At 48.6% G+C, this 18,434-nt stretch overlaps 1 protein-coding gene across 1 annotated transcript; it reads left to right on the plus strand.

The window, feature by feature from the left end:
• The first annotated feature begins 14,054 nt into the window (after positions 1–14,054).
• On the plus strand, positions 14,055–18,106 carry LOC109734214 (agmatine deiminase). Its single transcript, XM_020293423.3, has 10 exons — positions 14,055–14,348; positions 15,874–15,987; positions 16,079–16,174; positions 16,249–16,333; positions 16,660–16,715; positions 16,811–16,889; positions 16,977–17,111; positions 17,208–17,443; positions 17,530–17,685; positions 17,823–18,106. Exons 1-10 carry the CDS (start codon positions 14,256–14,258, stop codon positions 17,910–17,912), a joined length of 1,140 nt encoding a protein of 379 aa, XP_020149012.1. The 5' UTR covers positions 14,055–14,255; the 3' UTR covers positions 17,913–18,106.
• Positions 18,107–18,434: the final 328 nt, after the last annotated feature.

Genomic DNA, 18,434 nt, shown 5'->3' on the forward strand with positions numbered 1-18,434 from the left:
TGCACCCAGGTGGGTTGTGCCCACCTCGGTGGCCTCCCGCACCCCCTCTTTACCCTATAAATTCACAAATATTCCAAACCCTTCGGGGTTAAACTAGATCAGAAGTTCCGCCGTCGCAAGGCTTTGTAGCCACCGAAAACCAATCTAGACCCGTTCTGGCACCCTGCCGGAGGGGGGAATCATCACCGGTGGCCATCTTCATCATCCCGACGGCCACCACGATGAGGAGGGAGTAGTCCACCCTCGGGGCTGAGGGTTTGTACCAGTAGCTATGTGTTTAATCTCTCTCTCTCGTGATCTATATCATGGGCTTTGTTAACATAGATGGATCATATGATGTTCCTCCCCTCTATACTCTTGTTGTGATGAATTGAATCTTTACCCTTTGAAGTTTTGTCTTGTCGGATTGAATGTTCAGATATGAGAACACATGATGTATGTCTTGCGGTATGAATACTTGAGGTGACAATGGGGTATCATATTTATTCACTTGATGTATGTTATGGCACTCAACTTGCGGATTCCCGAGGTGACATTGGGGTAATCTATGCATAGGGGTTGATGCACGTTTTTATTATCTTTTCTCCAATAGAAACTTTGGGGTCTCTTTGTGGTTCTTTGTGTGGATTGAATATTATGATCATGAAGTTGTTTGATGCATATGGTAGAATTAACTCACGGATACTCGTGGTGACATTGGAGTATCTAGGTGACATTAGAGTTGGTTGATTTGTGTCATATGGTGTTATTTTAGTACGAACTCTTGATTAGATCGATCGGAAAGAATAGCTTGCGTTATTTTAGTACGAACTCTAGGATAGATTGATCGGAAAGAATAGCTTTGAGGTGGTTTCGTACCCTACAAACAATTTCTATCTTTTGTTCTCCGCTAATAGGAACTCGGGAGTGATTCTTTATTGCACTTTGAGGGATAATCATATGATCCAACTATGTTAGCACTGTTGAGAGATTGCACTAGCGAAAGTACGGACCCTACGCCTCATTTTCAAGCATTGCAATATCGTTTCTGTGCCTGTTTACTATTTACTACCTTGCTGTTTTTATTTATTCAGATTATAAAAATATATTTCTACCATCAATATTACACTTTATCACCATCTCTTTGCCGAACTAGTGCACCTATACAATTTGCCATTGTATTGGGTGTGTCGGGGACACAAGAGATTTCTTGTATTTGGTTGCAGGGTTGTTTGAGAGAGACCATCTTCATCCTATACCTCCCACGGATTGATAAACCTTAGGTCATCCACTTGAGAGAAAATTGCCACTGTCCTACAAAACTCTGCGCTTGGAGGCCCAACACGAGTCTACAAGAATAAAGTTGCATAGTAGACATCAGGGGCGCCGGGGCAATCTTTTTTGCATGAAAGAACGGCGGACCCGCCAAGTCAGCGACCCCCGCGCCTCCGCGTCCTCATCACGTAGGTTTCCCGCGGGGAATAAATGCCAAGGCTGCCGCCGGTCAGCCTTCCATTGATTCCTCACGGGCGGCGCACTGCGGCGACGCGCCCCCTCCCGCCACGCGTACACACGTTGCCTCCCCCCGGCCGCTATAAAAGCCGCCCCTCCCTCGCCGGTGAAAGCACCCGCCCGCAGCCCTCCCTCTCTCCCCGTCGACACCCTCTCTTTCCCCCTCTCCCCGTCTAGCCACCGCGCACACGCACATCCGATGGGTGAACGGTTCCCCGGCGACGCGGCGGCGGCCACCGACGAGGCCGCCATGAAGTGGGCACGGGAGGATTGGGCGTGGCTGGAGATGAAGCGCCAGCGCCGCGCCCTAGAGGAGATCTCCGCACAGCGCCGTGGCCGCGACGAGGGAGGCGTCATCGTCCTCGAGGACAACGACAACGAGGCGCTGTCGCCGGCCAAACCAATCCACCAGGGCGACCCTCGGCAGGGGTCCAGCAGGGACGGCCGTGTGAAGAAGGAGAAGGAGGATGACGACGGCGACTACACCGCCTTCAGCTAGGTCGATGGCGCGGCAGCATGCCTTTGTTTTTTTAGTAGATTTTATGTTTTCTATAAAAAACTGTGGAATACCTAAATATTGTCGAATCTATGTCGTGTTTGCCGAATTTTTGCCGATTCTGTCTTTAATTTTTTTTTTCTTTTACAAAATGGGCGTCTGGGGGCGGCCTGGGGGCAGCGGCTGGGAACCCGATCGCCCCCACGCTGAAAATATCGTCGGTTTGCCCCCAAGCGGCGTTTTTTTCTAATCCCTAGGTGGCGAACGGCTGGAGATGCTCTTATTGAAAAAGAACGAGAACCTGACGGGAATTAGAACCCACCCCGTATTTGCTTTGCAGTCAAATGAGGGACTCGAACCGGGCTGGCGAGAACAACCTCACTGTTGCCTGCCACTCCACCCGCGAGAGCTCCTTAATTTCCTGTCATTTTTGTTACTAAGAGAAGATGAAGAGTCAAATACAAATCACTAGGTGCGAAGAACAGGCTTTAATAATGCACCCAGCCGTGCCACACCGCCCAAAAAACACTTATTTGGGTTGTTATGTATATATATGAGATATAATTTAGTTTCAATTTCAGTTTGAAATGACTTATATGCGTACATTTTCGGTTTGATGGGTTAAATTTTTGGGGAAGGGCTAGCTACATATTTTTTTATAACTCATCATCTTTTAGAAGAAAAAATAATTAAGAGGAAATTTTAAGGAATTATAGGACATGAGAATGGCTAGAGAATGGAGATGCCCGAAGGGAAATATTTACTTATTTGGAACCGCAAACCTGCATTGACTGTCCTTGACTCTCTCTGTGTGTTGTGTGTGCCACGCTGTTCTATCTTGACCAACTGAATCGTACCGTACGTCGTGGACCAGCAGAGGGTTCGTGGTGCCGCTCAAGTTCTCGGCAGTCAGCAGGTGCGGGCGAGGAAATGACCAAACAGCTTGCCGGACTCTTGACGGGCCGAACCGGTGAGGGATCGGCAGGCGCCCGGCGGCTAGATGGGCGGTCGTTTATGTTGGGAAACCGGGGCCACCACGATGGTGGCGGCGGCTAGCGTACGCATCGCTAGGGATAGCCCCTCCCGTTTCCCCTTAAGTGGGTACTTATCTCTTGACCCCTAGTCCCTATATCAAGCAACGAGGAGCTATCATTGTAATCTCTGATCATTGATTAATAAAGCTGGTCTCCTACATCTCTCTGTGTCATTTACTTTCGCGTGTTTCGACTACTTCGTCTACGACGCTCGCCCTCGCTCCGCAACCTCGGACCGGACTCGCCGGCGGAGTTGCGAAACACGTTATCAGCACGCTTCGCTCCATCAACTCTCCGTCAAGCCTGCGTCAAGCCTGCATCACGCAGGCTTTAGTCGATCCCGCGGAGGTATAAGATCCGATCCCCACTTTTGCAAAAATGGATTCCTCTCGTTACTACGATTCCGTTTTTGCGATTAGATTATTTTTCGGATACATCTACCTATGGTGTGGATTTCTCTCCAAAAAACCGAGCGGACGAACACGTCGCCGACCAATGTCGATGTTTTTGGATCACGAGAGACTTGTTGACTACACTATACGGGAGTCGGTACAGATCGTGATCCAGATGATCACGGTACCGCCGCGTTGTACCCGACGTACACGCGTCGTGACGTCCCGAAGACGCACGATCTTGCCATCCCGAGGCAGATGACGACGTCCCCGTCGCCACCGGCGTCGCCATGGCCCTGCTGGCCGTCCCCGTCGCCAAGCGCTCGACTGCCGCCGCCGCGCTCGGGTGCCTGCTGCACGTGCCGCCCTGCTGGCCGCGACCCCGCTGGTCGCCGGCGCCGCCGTGCTGGCCGTAGCCCCGCTGGCCGCGCCGCGCAGTCCCGCCGTGCTGGCCGCCCTGCAGCGTGCTGCCACCCGCCCCGCTGGCCGGCCTGGCAGCCTCCGCCGCGAGCCGGGGCCGCACCACGCGCTGGCCGCGCCGGCCGCGCCGCGCCGTGCCCTGCTAGCCGCGGCCCGGTGGTCGCCGCGCACCATGGCCTGCCGCCGCCTCGCGCGCGTTGGTCTGGTCGCGGTCGCCGCGCGCCGTGCCCTCGCGTCGTGGCCCGCCGCCGTGCCGTTGACCGCCCCCTCCCCCCCCCCCCCCCCCCCCCGTCCGCCGTGCCCCGCTGTGCGGGCCGGTCGTCACGCCCCGCTGGCCGGCTCGGCTGCCGCCGCCACGGCGTTGCTCGGGCGCTAGGGCAACCCTAGCGTCGCCCCCTGGTGGGCAGTGCAACGCCCTGGGCCGGCCCGGCGCGTTTTTTCTGCTGGGCCTGGCTGGACCGAAGCCGCCGGACGGGCCGCGGCCGTGGTTTTCCTCCACATAAAAAAAGGGGGGGAGGGCGGTGGGGCTGGCTACACGGGCCGATGGCCCATTTCGGCCTGCGAACGCACTGGACCAGGCCAGAGAGCACACGCGCGCGCAATTATTTATATTTTAGCCCCCGCAATACCGTAAATTTATGCGACTATATTCCTGCTGTAATATTTTGCGTATAAGTCCCTGGAACTGTCTGTTTTCGCTGAAAATGCGTATTTGGGCTTAAAAATACCTCGGGAATTCAATTTTTGGGCTAGTTTTCACATACTAGATGCGCTTAACATGCTATCTTTTGTAACATGATATTATTGTATGATTTTACTGCTGTAGATTAATTGTTTAGCACTCTTAATCATTTAGTAAGTCATATAATAGCATGTTTTAAATATTGGAACGTCATTTTATTGAATAAGTTTATCAACATCGCTTTGTGCAAAAGATTACCTGCTGTAATCTCATGATTTTTGCATAAATCGCAGATGGCCGGAATTGTCCACAAGGAGTTTCCTGAGTTGGCCCAGACAGGGCTGAACTACCTGTCATGGTCCTCGGACTACGAAATCTTTCTCCAGGGCAAAACCCTCCTGAGAGCGATCAGTAAGGGGGTCCAGCTGGCCGTCACTGATCCCAAGTTCGAAACTGAGAATGCGCAGGCTCTGCACTTTCTCCGTCATCACCTGTCACCTACTCTGAAAGATGAGTATATGGCTGAGCGCAGTGCTTCTGGCCTTTGGACCGCTCTTAAGCAGCGGTTTAAGCGGCTGAAGTACACTGTGAAGCCACGTGCAGAGGCAGAGTGGATCCGTCTGAGGTTTGCGGACTTCAAGACGGTTGGGAAGTACAATTCGGCTTTGCACCGGATTTGTACGACTCTTCGGTTGTGTGGTACTGAGATTACCGACTCCCAGAAGATTGAGAAAACCCTATCCACTTTCCACCCCGACGCGGTCCAGTCCTCACGGAACTACCGCCAGGGGAACTACACGAGGTATTCAGAGTTGATTAACGTCCTCCAGGTGGCGGAGGCGCGGGACGAGGTTCTCAAAAAGAACTTTGTCGCGCAACCACTTGGGGGGAGTTCTCGCCAGGAGGTGAACGCTCTCAAAGTCCGCAAGCCTCAACAGAAGAAGAGGGGTCGGAAGGGCAAGAAGAAGGGCCCTCACCCCCCCCCCCCCCCCGCCCCGGCTAAGCAGAACAAGCCGGGCAAGGGAGGGCAAAGGCCTCAGGACTGCTTCCGTTGTGGCTCGGTGGAGCATTTCTCCCGCCAGTGCCGCGCACCACAGGAGGTCGTTGATGCATATAAGGCTCGGAAGGCGCGTGAGACGCACCTCGCCTTGGTTCAGGAGGGAGCTCCACCGGCGCCCATGGCGGCACCCGTGATGATTGCTACTCCCCCTGCTGCGCCCATAGAGGCGACCCCCGTGGTGCCCATCGCGGCAGCTTTGGCGGTCTCTACCGACGCCCACGTCGCCATGGAGGTTGACCACGTGGCCGCCTCGGCGGCGCCGCCACTAGACATTGATGCTGCCTCCAAGATGATTTCTAAGGAGGATCAGCTCACTAGTATGGAGATTGCGGCGGAAGTGAATGGCTTCTTCACCGAGTCCACTTAGCATACCTCTTTGGTTATCATGATTCCGTGATTTGATACAATAAAATTGAATAGATTCGATTTGGTTATAAGCTCTATGAGAGCATAAACTTATTCTTTACTTTGGCGATTGGATGACATTTATTCATTTATTCCATTATTTATACATGATAGCATGTTATGTTCTGAGATGTGTGCATTTATTTTTAATGTATTTTCTTCCTCATTACATTAATTAGATGTCATATTTTAGAACGCGTGTGGCGCCCGAATGGAGGAAACGTGCCTTGCCGATAGCGCCACCACTCATACCATTTTACGAGAAACTAAGTACTTTGAGTCCATTAAAAAATCTCCGGGAAGTATTATGACAATCGCCGGCTGCGGTTCTCACATAGTTGGCTCTGGACGAGCCACTATTATACTCCCCATGGGAACAACTTTGATCATTAATGATGCGTTGTTGTACCCGGAGTCGACTCGTACTCTTTTGAGCTTTAGAGACATCCGCGCTAATGGTTTCCATGCTGAGACCGATGATGAAAACGGCAAGGAGTGCCTACTCATCACAAAGCGGGATGCAGGTGGTAAACATGTTATCGAAAGGCTTCCTTCGTTTAACACAGGGCTATACTACACTAAGATCGTAGCACCGCCCGTGTACACTACCCTCAAGACCGTTTTTAGAAGCTCTGAACTCTTCTGCCTCTGGCACGATAGGTTAGGCCACCCCGGACTTAGGATGATGAGAAATATAATTAACAACTCACATGGTCATAATGTTAACGTGAAGAACTTCCCGAATCCCGATGATTTCGTGTGCTCCGCATGCGCTAAGGGGAAGTTAGTCATTAGGCCATCGCCCCTCAAGGTGAGGGATGAAATCCCCGCGTTCTTGGAATGTATCCAAGGGGACATATGCGGTCCAATTCAGCCCCTCACGGGGCCGTTTCGGTACTTCATGGTGCTCATTGATGCTTCCTCTAAATGGTCCAATGTTTGCCTGCTGTCAACAAGGAACCATGCCTTTGCAAAATTGATCTCACAGATCATACAAATGAGGAATAATTTCCCGGATTATCGTATAAAGTCTATTCGAATGGACAACGCCGGAGAATTTACTTCAAAGGCGTTCGATGATTATTGCATGGCAATGGGAATCAAAGTTGAGCACTCGGTACCACATGTTCATACACAAAATGGACTTGCCGAGGCATTATTAAAAGAATTAAATTCATTGCCAGACCGCTCCTTCAGGGTTGTAATTTACCAACTACATGTTGGGGCCACGCGGTGTTACACGCGGCTAATCTCATCAACTTTCGACCGTCGGCCTACAACATCCACTCTCCTGTTCAACTTGCGCAAGGGTCGGCACCGAAAATTTCCCACCTTCGTAGGTTCGGTTGCCAGGTATATGTACCAATACCACCCCCTCAGCAATCGGACATGGGCCCGCTCCGTAAGTCGGGGATATACGTTGGTTATGAGACTGTGTCCATAATCAGGTATCTGGACCCCATGACAGGTGACTGTCACACGGCTCGTTTTGCTGATTGCATTTTTGACGAGGATCTTTTCCCGACTTTAGGGGGAGAGAATCAACCCCTTGATGCTAAAAGTCGAGAAATCATGTGGCAAGCCACGGGGATCCACGCTCATGACCCGCGCACTGCTGAGACTGAGAGAGAAGTCCAAAAGATAATAGATTTGCAGTTTTTAGCAAATCAACTGCCCGACCACTTTAGTGACTTACAGACTGTGACAAAATTGCATGTGCACGCGTGCAATGCACTGGAAAGGGTTGAAATACCGAAGAAAAATGATGGTATGCCCACTCCCGTCCAAAGGCCTAAAAGGACGAGAAATCCGGCTTCTCAAATCCCAAGTACTCGGGGACGCCCGACGAAAAAGGATAAGAGAGATTTATCACAGCCTGTCGCCAAAGTACCCCAAATTGAAACGGGGAGCCAGTCGAGACCTGGCACAAGTACGGAAAATTCAGTGCACGAAATTCCGGACTTAAACTTTCCCATAGGGGAAACACCCAGCGGAGATGTGAGCGTCGGCGCGGGAAATCTAAAGGACCTTGCTCCCATAATGGGAAATTTGGTAGAGCAAGTGTTTGCGCCGGATGCGCCCCATGAAGAAATGGCCATAAATTATATTTATACGGGGGAGTCCCTGAACCGAGCAACGGTGATTGTCGACATCAACTTTGCTACGAAAATTGCCTCAATCATAGATCTTGACCCTGAGCCTAACACGCTCGCTGATTGCAAGAAAAGGTCGGATTGGAAAGATTGGCAGCAGGCAATTACTGCCGAATTATTATCTCTCAACAAAAGGAAGGTGTTCGGACCAGTTTGTCGAACTCCTCCCCACATTCGCCCTGTTGGCCATAGGTGGGTTTTTGTTCGAAAGAGAGACGAAAATAATAAGGCAGTACGGTACAAAGCAAGGCTCGTTGCTCAAGGGTTCACTCAACGACCAGGTGTCGATTTTCAGGAGACTTATTCCCCAGTCATGGATGGAGTTACCTTTAGATACTTGATCTCGATGGCAGTAAACATGGGCTTGAAAATGAAACTAATGGATGTTGTCACTGCTTACCTATATGGTAACTTGGATTCGAACATATACATGAAGGTTCCAGAAGGTATCCCTGTTCCGAACCATGATAGAGCAAATAGGGGTCTATACAGTGTTCAACTTCAAAAGGCACTGTACGGACTCAGACAGTCTGGTAGAATGTGGTACAATCGCTTAAGTGATTTCCTTCATGAGAAGGGCTACACGAGCAATAAAATTGCCCATGTGTTTTTATACGGCGATCCCAAGATGGATTCTGTATAATCTCGGTGTACGTGGACGATTTAAACATAATCGGTACGCCTGAGGATATTGAGGAAGCGAGTTCCTACCTGATGTCGGAATTCGAGATGAAGGATTTGGGCAAAACCAAGTTCTGTCTAGGTCTGCAACTTGAACATTCCCCTGATGGGATTCTAGTGCACCAGTCGGCCTACACCCAGAAGGTGTTGGAAAGATTTGGATTTGATAAGGCATATCCTTCTAAGACCCCGATGGTCGGAAGATCTTTACGGCCAGACAAGGACCCGTTCAGGCCAAAGGAAGAGGGGGAGGAAACTCTGGGACCAGAGGTTCCTTACCTGAGTGCAGTTGGAGCACTCATGTACCTCGCAAATTGTACACGGCCAGACATTGCGTTCGCCGTCAGTTTGCTTGCTCGGTACAGTTCTGAACCTACCAAAAGACATTGGAAAGGTGTCAAGGACGTCTTCTGTTACCTGCAAGGGACCAAAGATCTTGGTCTATTTTATAAGAGGAATCAAGACCTATCTATTATAGGCTATGCCGATGCTGGGTACCTGTCGGACCCGCATGATTGCAAATCGCAGACTGGATATGTTTTCCTTTGTGGTGGAACTGCGTTTTCCTGGAAATCGTCCAAGCAAACACTTGTGTCGACTTCCACGAACCACTCGGAAATCATGGCACTATTCGAAGCGTCAAAAGAGTGTGTATCGCTTCGGCGGATGATCGGCCATATTCAGCAGACATGTGGGCTGAACACCGTACAAACCCCTACCATTATCAATGAAGATAATGCTGCTTGTGTTGCACAAGTCCAGATGGGTTATGTGAAGAGTAACCTCACAAAGCATATTAGTCCCAAGTTCTTCTATGCACATGAGCTGCAACAGTTGAACGAGGTGAGAGTTTTGCATACTAAGTCCTGTGACAATCTTGCTGATATGTTCACTAAATCATTATCGGCATCAACCTTAGAGAGGTGTGTGCGTGGAATCGGTATGATGAGACTTAGAGAGATGCAAGGTTCAGGGGGAGAAACTTCACAAACTCGTCGCTAAAATCTCAATCCTGATGATCGAGTACTCAACTTGATGGTTGAGTGGATTGTACTCTTTTTCCCTTGAGTGAGTTTTCCTGATGTTTCTCACACGAGGTTTTTGACGAGGCAATTCGTGCAATACAACAACATATACTGTGCGCTCTTTCTCCACATTTTTTCCCACTGGGTTTTTCGGAGTTTTGAGGCATGGATATACGGATAATTACCCAAGGGGGAGTGTTGGGAAACCGGGGCCACCACGATGGTGGCGGCGGCTAGCATACGCATCGCTAGGGATAGCCCCTCCCGTTTCCCCTCTTTACGTTAAGTGGGTACTTATCCCTTGACCCCTAGTCCCTATATAAAGCAACGAGGAGCCATCATTGTAATCTCTGATCATTGATTAATAAAGCTGGTCTCCTCCATCTCTCTGTGTCATTTACTTTCGCGTGTTTCGACTACTTCGTCTACGACGCTCGCCCTCGCTCCGCAACCTCGGACCGGACTCGCCGACGGAGTTGCGGAACAGTTTACAGTTCATAGAAATGACGCTGGCAGACTGTTGAAACAAAGACCGGGAGGAGGTTTATGAAAGCTTTTAAATTTCAATGAATTATGAGTACAGATATTACTTCTGTGTCACATGACCTGTATTAAACTAATTGTTAATAAAAATAAAACCTGGAATATATATTTGTAGAGGGTGAATTTGAAATTGTAGAGGGCTAATAATTTATCATGGTATTTTAAAATTTCAGGCACGTAACACTGGTCTAGAAAGACAACGTATATGGACTACAATTTTTGAATTTTTTATTATTGTGAACCTCCTTCGAATCATAACATACAATGCATTACATATGTATGATCATTATCCTTGAATTGGATTATTATACTCTAACTTTAGATAAAGAAAGAAACTAAAGAAGAATATTTACTAATGCCACTAAACAAACCATAGCGACTACCTAGTTTAAAACAAATAAATTAATGGAAACGTAAGGAAAGTCATGTCCATGGCAAGGGATAGATTTCAAATTCCCTTTCCCTTCTTTTAATCCTCGAAGATATGAAACAATATTTTATTAAGACTAAGTGAACGTTGGTATGGACCAGCCCATAATATAAACGAGAGTAAGAATATTAACAATGTTCACGGGAAATCTTATCCATGTCTTACTGGTGAAAATAAGAACTTTGCGAGCATGACAGAAGTTAAGGGCAATATGAAGACGAGGCCGCCTTTGACTGTTTGGAGGAAAGAAAAGGGTGGTGTCAGGAAATGGAATTCAAAATCGTACATAATCTATTCAGATGGGCTCCATTCCATAGAAAACTTAGGATAAACTTAAATCTCATTTTGTTTTCAATTGAGAAGCATTTGTGTATTTGTGCTCTATCTCTCTTATGAAATACTCCAATTGTTATGCACCATCCAAAGTGTTTACGGTGGTTCGAACTTGCGGCATGTTCCTCGTCTTCAGATCCTCCCCACTGTTTTGGGATTGTTTGGACATAGGCCAGGGTGAAATCCATGCTTGGCTTGCTGATGTTGATAGCGGCAGCACCTGTGGGTGTCATACCTCTCTTGGAGGCGCTTCCAGGACCTTTCTCTATGCCCCTCTTTGAGCATTGGGGGAAACCCAGGTCCTGTTCCTTGGATCAGATGGCGGCGACGTCAACGTCACGGCGCTGTTCCACTTCATGAAGGTGTCGCCTTGTTTGCTCGTGGGCGTACCCGATGATGGTTTTTTAGACATTGGACATCTTTTTGGTTCGAGCTGTTTCTCTTGCCCGTGGTAGTTTAACACCATGTTGTATATTTTGTTTTGTGCTGAACATCTTGTGTCTCTCTGCTCTGGGCACCATGTTTACGTCGTCTTTGGTTATGCCATGTGATGTAACCCTCTCCTCCATGTTCTCATTCCAACTTCTTCTCTCAATGAAATGATACGCAAGCTTTAAGTATTTGGAAAGAAAATACGCGAAAAAGGCCTTTTACTTTTAAAAAATATCATAATGCCCGCAAACATCATTACCGTAATACACTAAATGAATTTCGAGTTTGCTAACCACATATCCCATGCGGTTACCGTAGTGGTATAGTTGGTACAATTTTGCTGTATTATTTTAGAAATGATACAATTCTTGTGTGTTTGGAGAAACCACAGAGAATGCAGCCTTTAACCACTCCAGTGTATTAAAAATATAAAAAGATGTTGTTGTATGGTTAGGAGAATATTCTCAGCCCACCAGAGTTCAAGTTATAGACTTGACATTGATGCTTGCATTTTTCTAGATTTATTACTCCGGACGTTTCAGCTATGCATGTTCAATGGGAGGAGACGTTTCCGTGTGTTACGAATGCGTCTGTGGTGATTTTGCCAATCTCAAGATGATGTGCCGGGTCAATCTCTCGAAAATGCTCATAGATGTAGGGTGTGCTTACGTGCATTCATAGGTGTGAGTGTATGCTTCTGTATTGTGTTAAAAATAAATCTTGACGAACCAACCTGTGGTTGGATGGTTAGAGGGACTGTGGTATCCCCAGCCCATCAGGGTTCAAGTCATGTTGCTCGCATTTATTTTTGGATTTATTTCAGGATTTCCGGCGATGCGCATTCAGTGGGAGGAGACGTTCCCGTCGACGACGAGGTGCATACGGTGACTTCCTAAATTTCAAGACAATATGCCGGCTCAGTCTTTCGGAGGTGCTCATAGAGGCAGGGTGTGCGTGTGTGTTCATAGGAGTGAGTGTATGCGCATGTATATGAGCGATTGCGTCTGTACTGTGTTGAAAAAAATCTTTTTTTTTTGAATGTTGGTAGTTGATCTACCAAATTCATTGATCAGGGAGAAAGAGTAACAGGAGCGCCAAAAAAGGCAAAGACATCGAAGAAACGATGCCATTAAAAGGAAAAAAGATGCACAAAAGGGTCCTCAACCCGGGTCAAAAGGAATTCCAGCTCCTGCCATGTTCCACATAGTGATTTCGTCCTTCAGTCATTGCACGAAGGTGCGCATGTCCATCCGTAAGTCCTGGAAAATCCGTCGGTTGCGCTCACGCCATATCTCCCAGGAGACTAGATGCATCAAAGAAAGAACTCCTTTCCTCTTATCAGATGCAGCTTTACTCCAGCAAGATGTCATCCATTCCTTGATGTTGGTAGTGGCCACCCAGCTACCAGTCTGCATGGAAGGCAGACTTGCAAGCCCAGCCAGTGTATCCCAAGCGCCGCGCGATCAAGGGCACTCAACAAGCAAGTGGTATGCTGTCTCAAGGCTGCGTTCACAAAGCGGGCAAAAGTAGTTATTATCCCATCCATGCCTTTGGAGCAGGTCAGCCGTAGGTATGCGTCCAAGGGTTGTCGTCCACACAAAGAAACGACAGTTGCCCGGCGCCCAGCCGGCCCATAGAAGATTGGTCGCCTCCGGTGGAACCGAGCCCAAGAACTGGATATGGTATGCCGACCTAGCAGTGTATGTTTGATCAGCTGTGAACCTCCATACAATCTGATCAGGCGCGTTTCCGGTCAGTTGAACTGAGTCGAGGAGGGAGGCAAGCCGGGTCAGCTCATCTACCATCCCGTCCGTGAGCCCGTGCGCGAGGTCCTTCAGCCAGCCCTCATTATGCATGGAGTCCCTAACTGAGCGGTTTTTCCTAATGGCAATCTCATATAGGCTTGGGGCGATGACCTTGGGACATTGACCCTGCAGCCAACGGTCATGCCAGAAGCGGGCAAGCCGACCGTCGCTAACCGTGATAGTAGTGGCCATAGAGAATAGAGCCCGGTCCTGTTTGTCACAAGGCAGGTCCAGCCCGACCCAAGGTCGCGGCGGCTGCTGCCATGACATCCAGAGCCAGCGCAAACGCAGCGCCCGACCAAAATTTTCAAGATCGAAGACCCCCAGGCCGCCCAAGTGCTTCGGCCGCGTCAACAACTGCCAGCTCACTCTGCACTTCCCTCCATTGCACTCTGCCTCCCCGCTCCAAAGCCAAGCCCGACAGAGCTGGACGACGCGTTTCCGGATCCATGTCGGCAGCTTGTGCTTGTTGAAAAAAAATCTTGAAACGTTCAAAATGGTGTCCTGGGCCCGGCGCTCCAGCGCCCCAACAAAAAAGGCGCTCGGGATTTCAGGGAATCTTTGCATTCCCAGGCCCCGGCCGGTAGCGGCGGGCCCGCGCATCAGTAACCGCTGCCCACTTGGGCATCTCGCGGCGCAAAGCCGGTCACGTGGGCCCAGCCCTTAGCAAGGGCAGCACACGCCCCTGGACCCGCCCGCCTCACGATCTTTCTCACCCCACCCTTCCCTTTCCCCCTCCCTGTACATAAAGCAGCCGTCGCGTCGAGGCTCTCCTCCTCAGCACCAGCAGTATTCCATTCCATTCTCCATCCTCAGATCAGCGCAGCGGAGAATCGAACCAATCTAGGTTTGGCGAGAGCCGAGCCGAGGAGGATGGTGAAGGCCATGGCGGGGTGCCCGGCGAAGATGGGGTTCCGGATGCCCGCCGAGTGGGAGCCGCACGAGCAGTGCTGGATGGGCTGGCCGGTACGTACGCATCATCTTCCTCCCTCGCCCCCTCTCGCCTCGCCCGTCGTGCCGTTCTTCGTTTTCATCCGACTTTTTCCGCTCGCTCGTCACGCGAGATTCCGATCGAATTCGTTTAAATCGTAGCGGTTCTGGTTATAGAAATGCTTGGTTGTCTGGCCCTCGCAGCCGCAGCCGCGGCCGCTCGTTGGCCCGGCGAGGTCTGTCCGGCATGGCGGCGGCTTATCTCGCGCTTGCGCGTAGCTTCTGCTGTTCATCCCTGAGACGGTGCCGTCTCTCCCCATGCACATGTTTGCGCACCTACCGTGATTTGTCCCCGCGCGACGTTGTTGAATTGAACAAGCAAAGAACAAAGAAATACTAGTACCTGACAAACAAATATGCCTGCCCACTTATTACTAGCACCTGTTTGTCGTTTTTTTAGATGACCTGTTTGTCATATTAGTTGCTGACATGTGGGTCCCGTGTCACAATGTGAGCGAACCAAAGAGTGGTCCGGTTTATATTTGAACCAATTACGTGTCGTGCGCTTGGCAGCAGCCTTGAGGAGCAGTTGCCAAAGTTGAATTATTGGATCCCCTGTCAAGATTCCTTCCTTCTCCAGTGGAATCTTGGGACCGGGTCAGTGCTCTACCGGTATACTATGTTTTATTTGCACTCAACCACCAACCCCAAGCGCATGTGCATCCATTCTCATTCGGTGGTCAGATAAACTATTCCAACGAAACATGTTCTCCTTTAGAATAGAATAGACAGTGGCGAGGTATATATATTTGTTTCTGAAGTGGTTTTACCCCACATGAAAGTGCTCTATTACCTACCGAAAATAACAAAAGATATATGAATGCATAGCACTAGAGACTAGACATGACCACAATTCCTCTTCTCCCCCTTGTTGTCTACGACTTTCTGCCGCGCAATTCTACAGCTGTGTATGTGCCACTGTTCGAGCCATGTAGCACAGGACCTAAAAGAACGTTATCTCGATATCTAATTGACTAATTCCATGATGTGCCTAATATCTGTGTAATTTCAGTATGTTGATGTAACTTTTCCTTTCATTCTCATTCTATGTTGCCGATTTGCTATTACTCCCTCCCTGAAAGCCGTCCTCTTAGACATACATAAAGTCACATTTTCATTATTTTATTGTCATTATCTTAAAAAAATATCTGGATTACAAACCTTCAGAACCATGTGTGAAATTTTGACTTTAAAAGTATTTCCGCAATATGTAATTTTTGTAGGGTTTTAAAAGCATGCAGCGGCTGAAATTAGTGGCCAGGTCGTCTGAATGACAAGTTGCGACTGAATAATGATATTTGTTTGAAGTATTCTCATTGTTGTCATTGAGTATTGTCACTGCTGATGACGTTTCATTCATTTTAAGCATAGTAGATCATCGTGTTAATTCTTTGAAAGAACTTTTGAGTTTCCTTTTATTATTGTGTATCCTCTTCAGCATATGCCCTGAACAATTTGAAGTGCATCATCATAATAAACAAGCCACTTCTTTGAATCTTAGGAGCGTCCAGACAACTGGCGGGAGCATGCTGAACCAGCTCGAAAAACATTTGAGAGAACTGCAATGGCCATTTCAAAGTTTGAGCCTGTCACCATTTGTGCAAGTGCCAAACAGGTGATACGCTTCACATGAACTATGCTGAAAACTGCTGCATGATCATGTGCAACACAATGGTATTCAGTTTCGCATTTTTTCCCTCTGGCAGTATCCTCGTGTCCACGAGCTGATGGAACACCAACCGAACATCAGGGTGGTCGAGATGAGCATGAATGATTCCTGGTTTCGTGACACCGGTCCCACTGTGCGTTAACTTGATTTTTCTTATATCCCTTTTTACCATCCTGATTTCATGGCTAACAGTATCCTCGTTTTTAGTTTATTACCCGTGAAGGCGGATCAGATATAGGACTTGCAGAGCAAACAATAGCGGGGATTGACTGGGAATTTAACGCATGGGGAGGTATGTTGTTTTATATTAAAGTATGTATACTTTTTTCAGTGCTTTCTCAGTGGCTATTTTTGTTCGTCTAGTTTAACTCTTTCTTTGATAATTATTTGTGTTCATGCAAAAGCGCAGTTACCAATTCATGACAATATCTTAGTAGGAAGTAGCAACTTGCGAACGTTTGCATATCTTTTACAAAAGCTATAGATGACCTGCTTTGCACCAGCAAAGCACAGAAGCACTAGTATTTTTTGAGCAAGAATTTCGTTACTTCTCAAGCCAATGTCTAATCACCCTCTCCACACGATGATTTAGTAAGTTCTGCTCCTGTTGTCCTACAGGGCTCGGTGGTGGTTGCTTTGATGATTGGAGTCTTGACAGAAGCATTGCCAAGAAGGTAAAGAGTGAATTCCTACTTTAGAACTTACTGGTATCTTTTGTTTGTTTCTTTCTGTGCTTAAATTTCTTCCAAATTTTGGTACTATTTTTCAGATAGTTGAGATTGAGAGGATCCCTAGGTTTGCACACACAATGGTTCTTGAGGGTGGAAGCATTCATGTAGATGGAGAAGGTGCTTGATCTGTCATATCGCTGTTGATGGACAAATAGTTTCAGTCTGTCTGGTGTTTTGCTAACGATTCTGTCACATTTTGCAAAGGTACATGCATTACAACAGAAGAATGCTTGTTGAATCCTAACAGGAACCCTCACATGACTAAACTAGAGATAGAGAATGAGCTGAAGGATTTCCTTGGAGTCACAAAGATCATTTGGATACCTCTGGGGCTACACGGTAACAACAAAAAGTGCTTCATCAGTTAAAAGGTTTCTGTTCCTCACTTCTAGGACCATTTATTTTACTGTAAAGAACGTTGTAACGATTTTCTAGGTGATGAGGATACAAATGGCCATGTGGACAATCTATGCTGTTTCATCAAACCTGGTGTGATTCTCTTGTCGTGGACCGATGACGAGAACGACCCGCAGTACGAGATATCGGTGAAGGCACTATCAGCTCTCACTCAGGCAGTCGATGCGAAGGGGCGGCAGATAGAGGTGGTGAAGATCCACGTGCCAGGGCCTCTGTACATCACGAAGGAAGAGGGGGAAGGTGTTCTTGCAACGGTCAGTATTGCAGCTATGCTTCATGGGTCCTTTGTGACGCCGATTTCAACCACTTGTAACACGGGGCAGCGCGTGATTGTTTTCAGGGGCATGCTGTACCGAGGGTACCAGGCAAGAGATTGGCCGCCTCATACGTGAACTTCTACCCGGCGAACGGCGGGATCATAGCGCCAGCCTTCGGCGATAAGAAGAGGGACGAGGAAGCGCGCGAGGTCCTCCAGAAGGTGTTTCCTGATCATGAGGTTAGTCTTGTCGCCTCAAAATTCAGGCATCCGTGTTGCTCTTGTGAGCTAAAGCAAGCAGTGACTGTTGGATGTAAAAGAAAAGGCAGTATGAGCGCTAGATTATCTGAAGGGGTCCCGTGAACTGTTGCGTGCAGGTTGTGATGGTGGAAGGCGCAAGGGAGATCGTGCTGGGAGGTGGGAACATACACTGCATCACGCAGCAGCAGCCGGTGCGCCCGTCATAGATGAGCGGCCAGAAAAGGCAGCCAAGCCCTGCATTGGGGTGATGATTCAACCATATTTGTTACGCCCGCAGCATATTGGTTGCACTTTGAAACAGCGTCACGGACCAATAGATGCATCTCATTTGGAGATTACTGAATAATATTGTAGGTGTGTTCTGACTGTATCTTTCCCATTTGCATTCGCATTCTGGAAATTTTTCTGCTTGCCCTATGGGATACCGGATGCAGGATCAACGGGCATCCTGTCTCTTATACTTGCACGCGCCATCCATTATAGCCAGCCATGGCCGCCACACAAGGGCGAGCGCTGCTGCTTGGTCAGTCTTGCAAAAATCGCTGCTGCAAGTGCCTGGGGTCAAGCCTGGCTCTGCTGTTGAAGCTTGCCCACGACTCTGCAAGCCACAGACGAGCAGCGCTGCAATGCCTGTCATTGCTAACGCAAGCATGTTGTAGCATAGCAGGTGGGTGCTACAAACTGTTGCAAGAGTAGACGAGCGGTGCTGCAAAGCCTGTCGGCAGCAC

Source organism: Aegilops tauschii, chromosome 2 (assembly GCF_002575655.3).
Source record: "Aegilops tauschii subsp. strangulata cultivar AL8/78 chromosome 2, Aet v6.0, whole genome shotgun sequence".
Classification (NCBI taxonomy): Eukaryota; Viridiplantae; Streptophyta; class Magnoliopsida; order Poales; family Poaceae; genus Aegilops; species Aegilops tauschii.

Excerpts from the sequence above, each read along its gene's own strand:
- LOC109734214 (XM_020293423.3), top strand. The coding sequence starts at position 14,256 with ATGGTGAAGGCCATGGCGGGGTGCCCGGCGAAGATGGGGTTCCGGATG. Across the intron at positions 16,716-16,810 it reads ACAGAAGCATTGCCAAGAAG|ATAGTTGAGATTGAGAGGAT; the intron begins GTAAAGAGTGAA and ends ACTATTTTTCAG. Across the intron at positions 17,444-17,529 it reads GGGAAGGTGTTCTTGCAACG|GGGCATGCTGTACCGAGGGT; the intron begins GTCAGTATTGCA and ends GATTGTTTTCAG.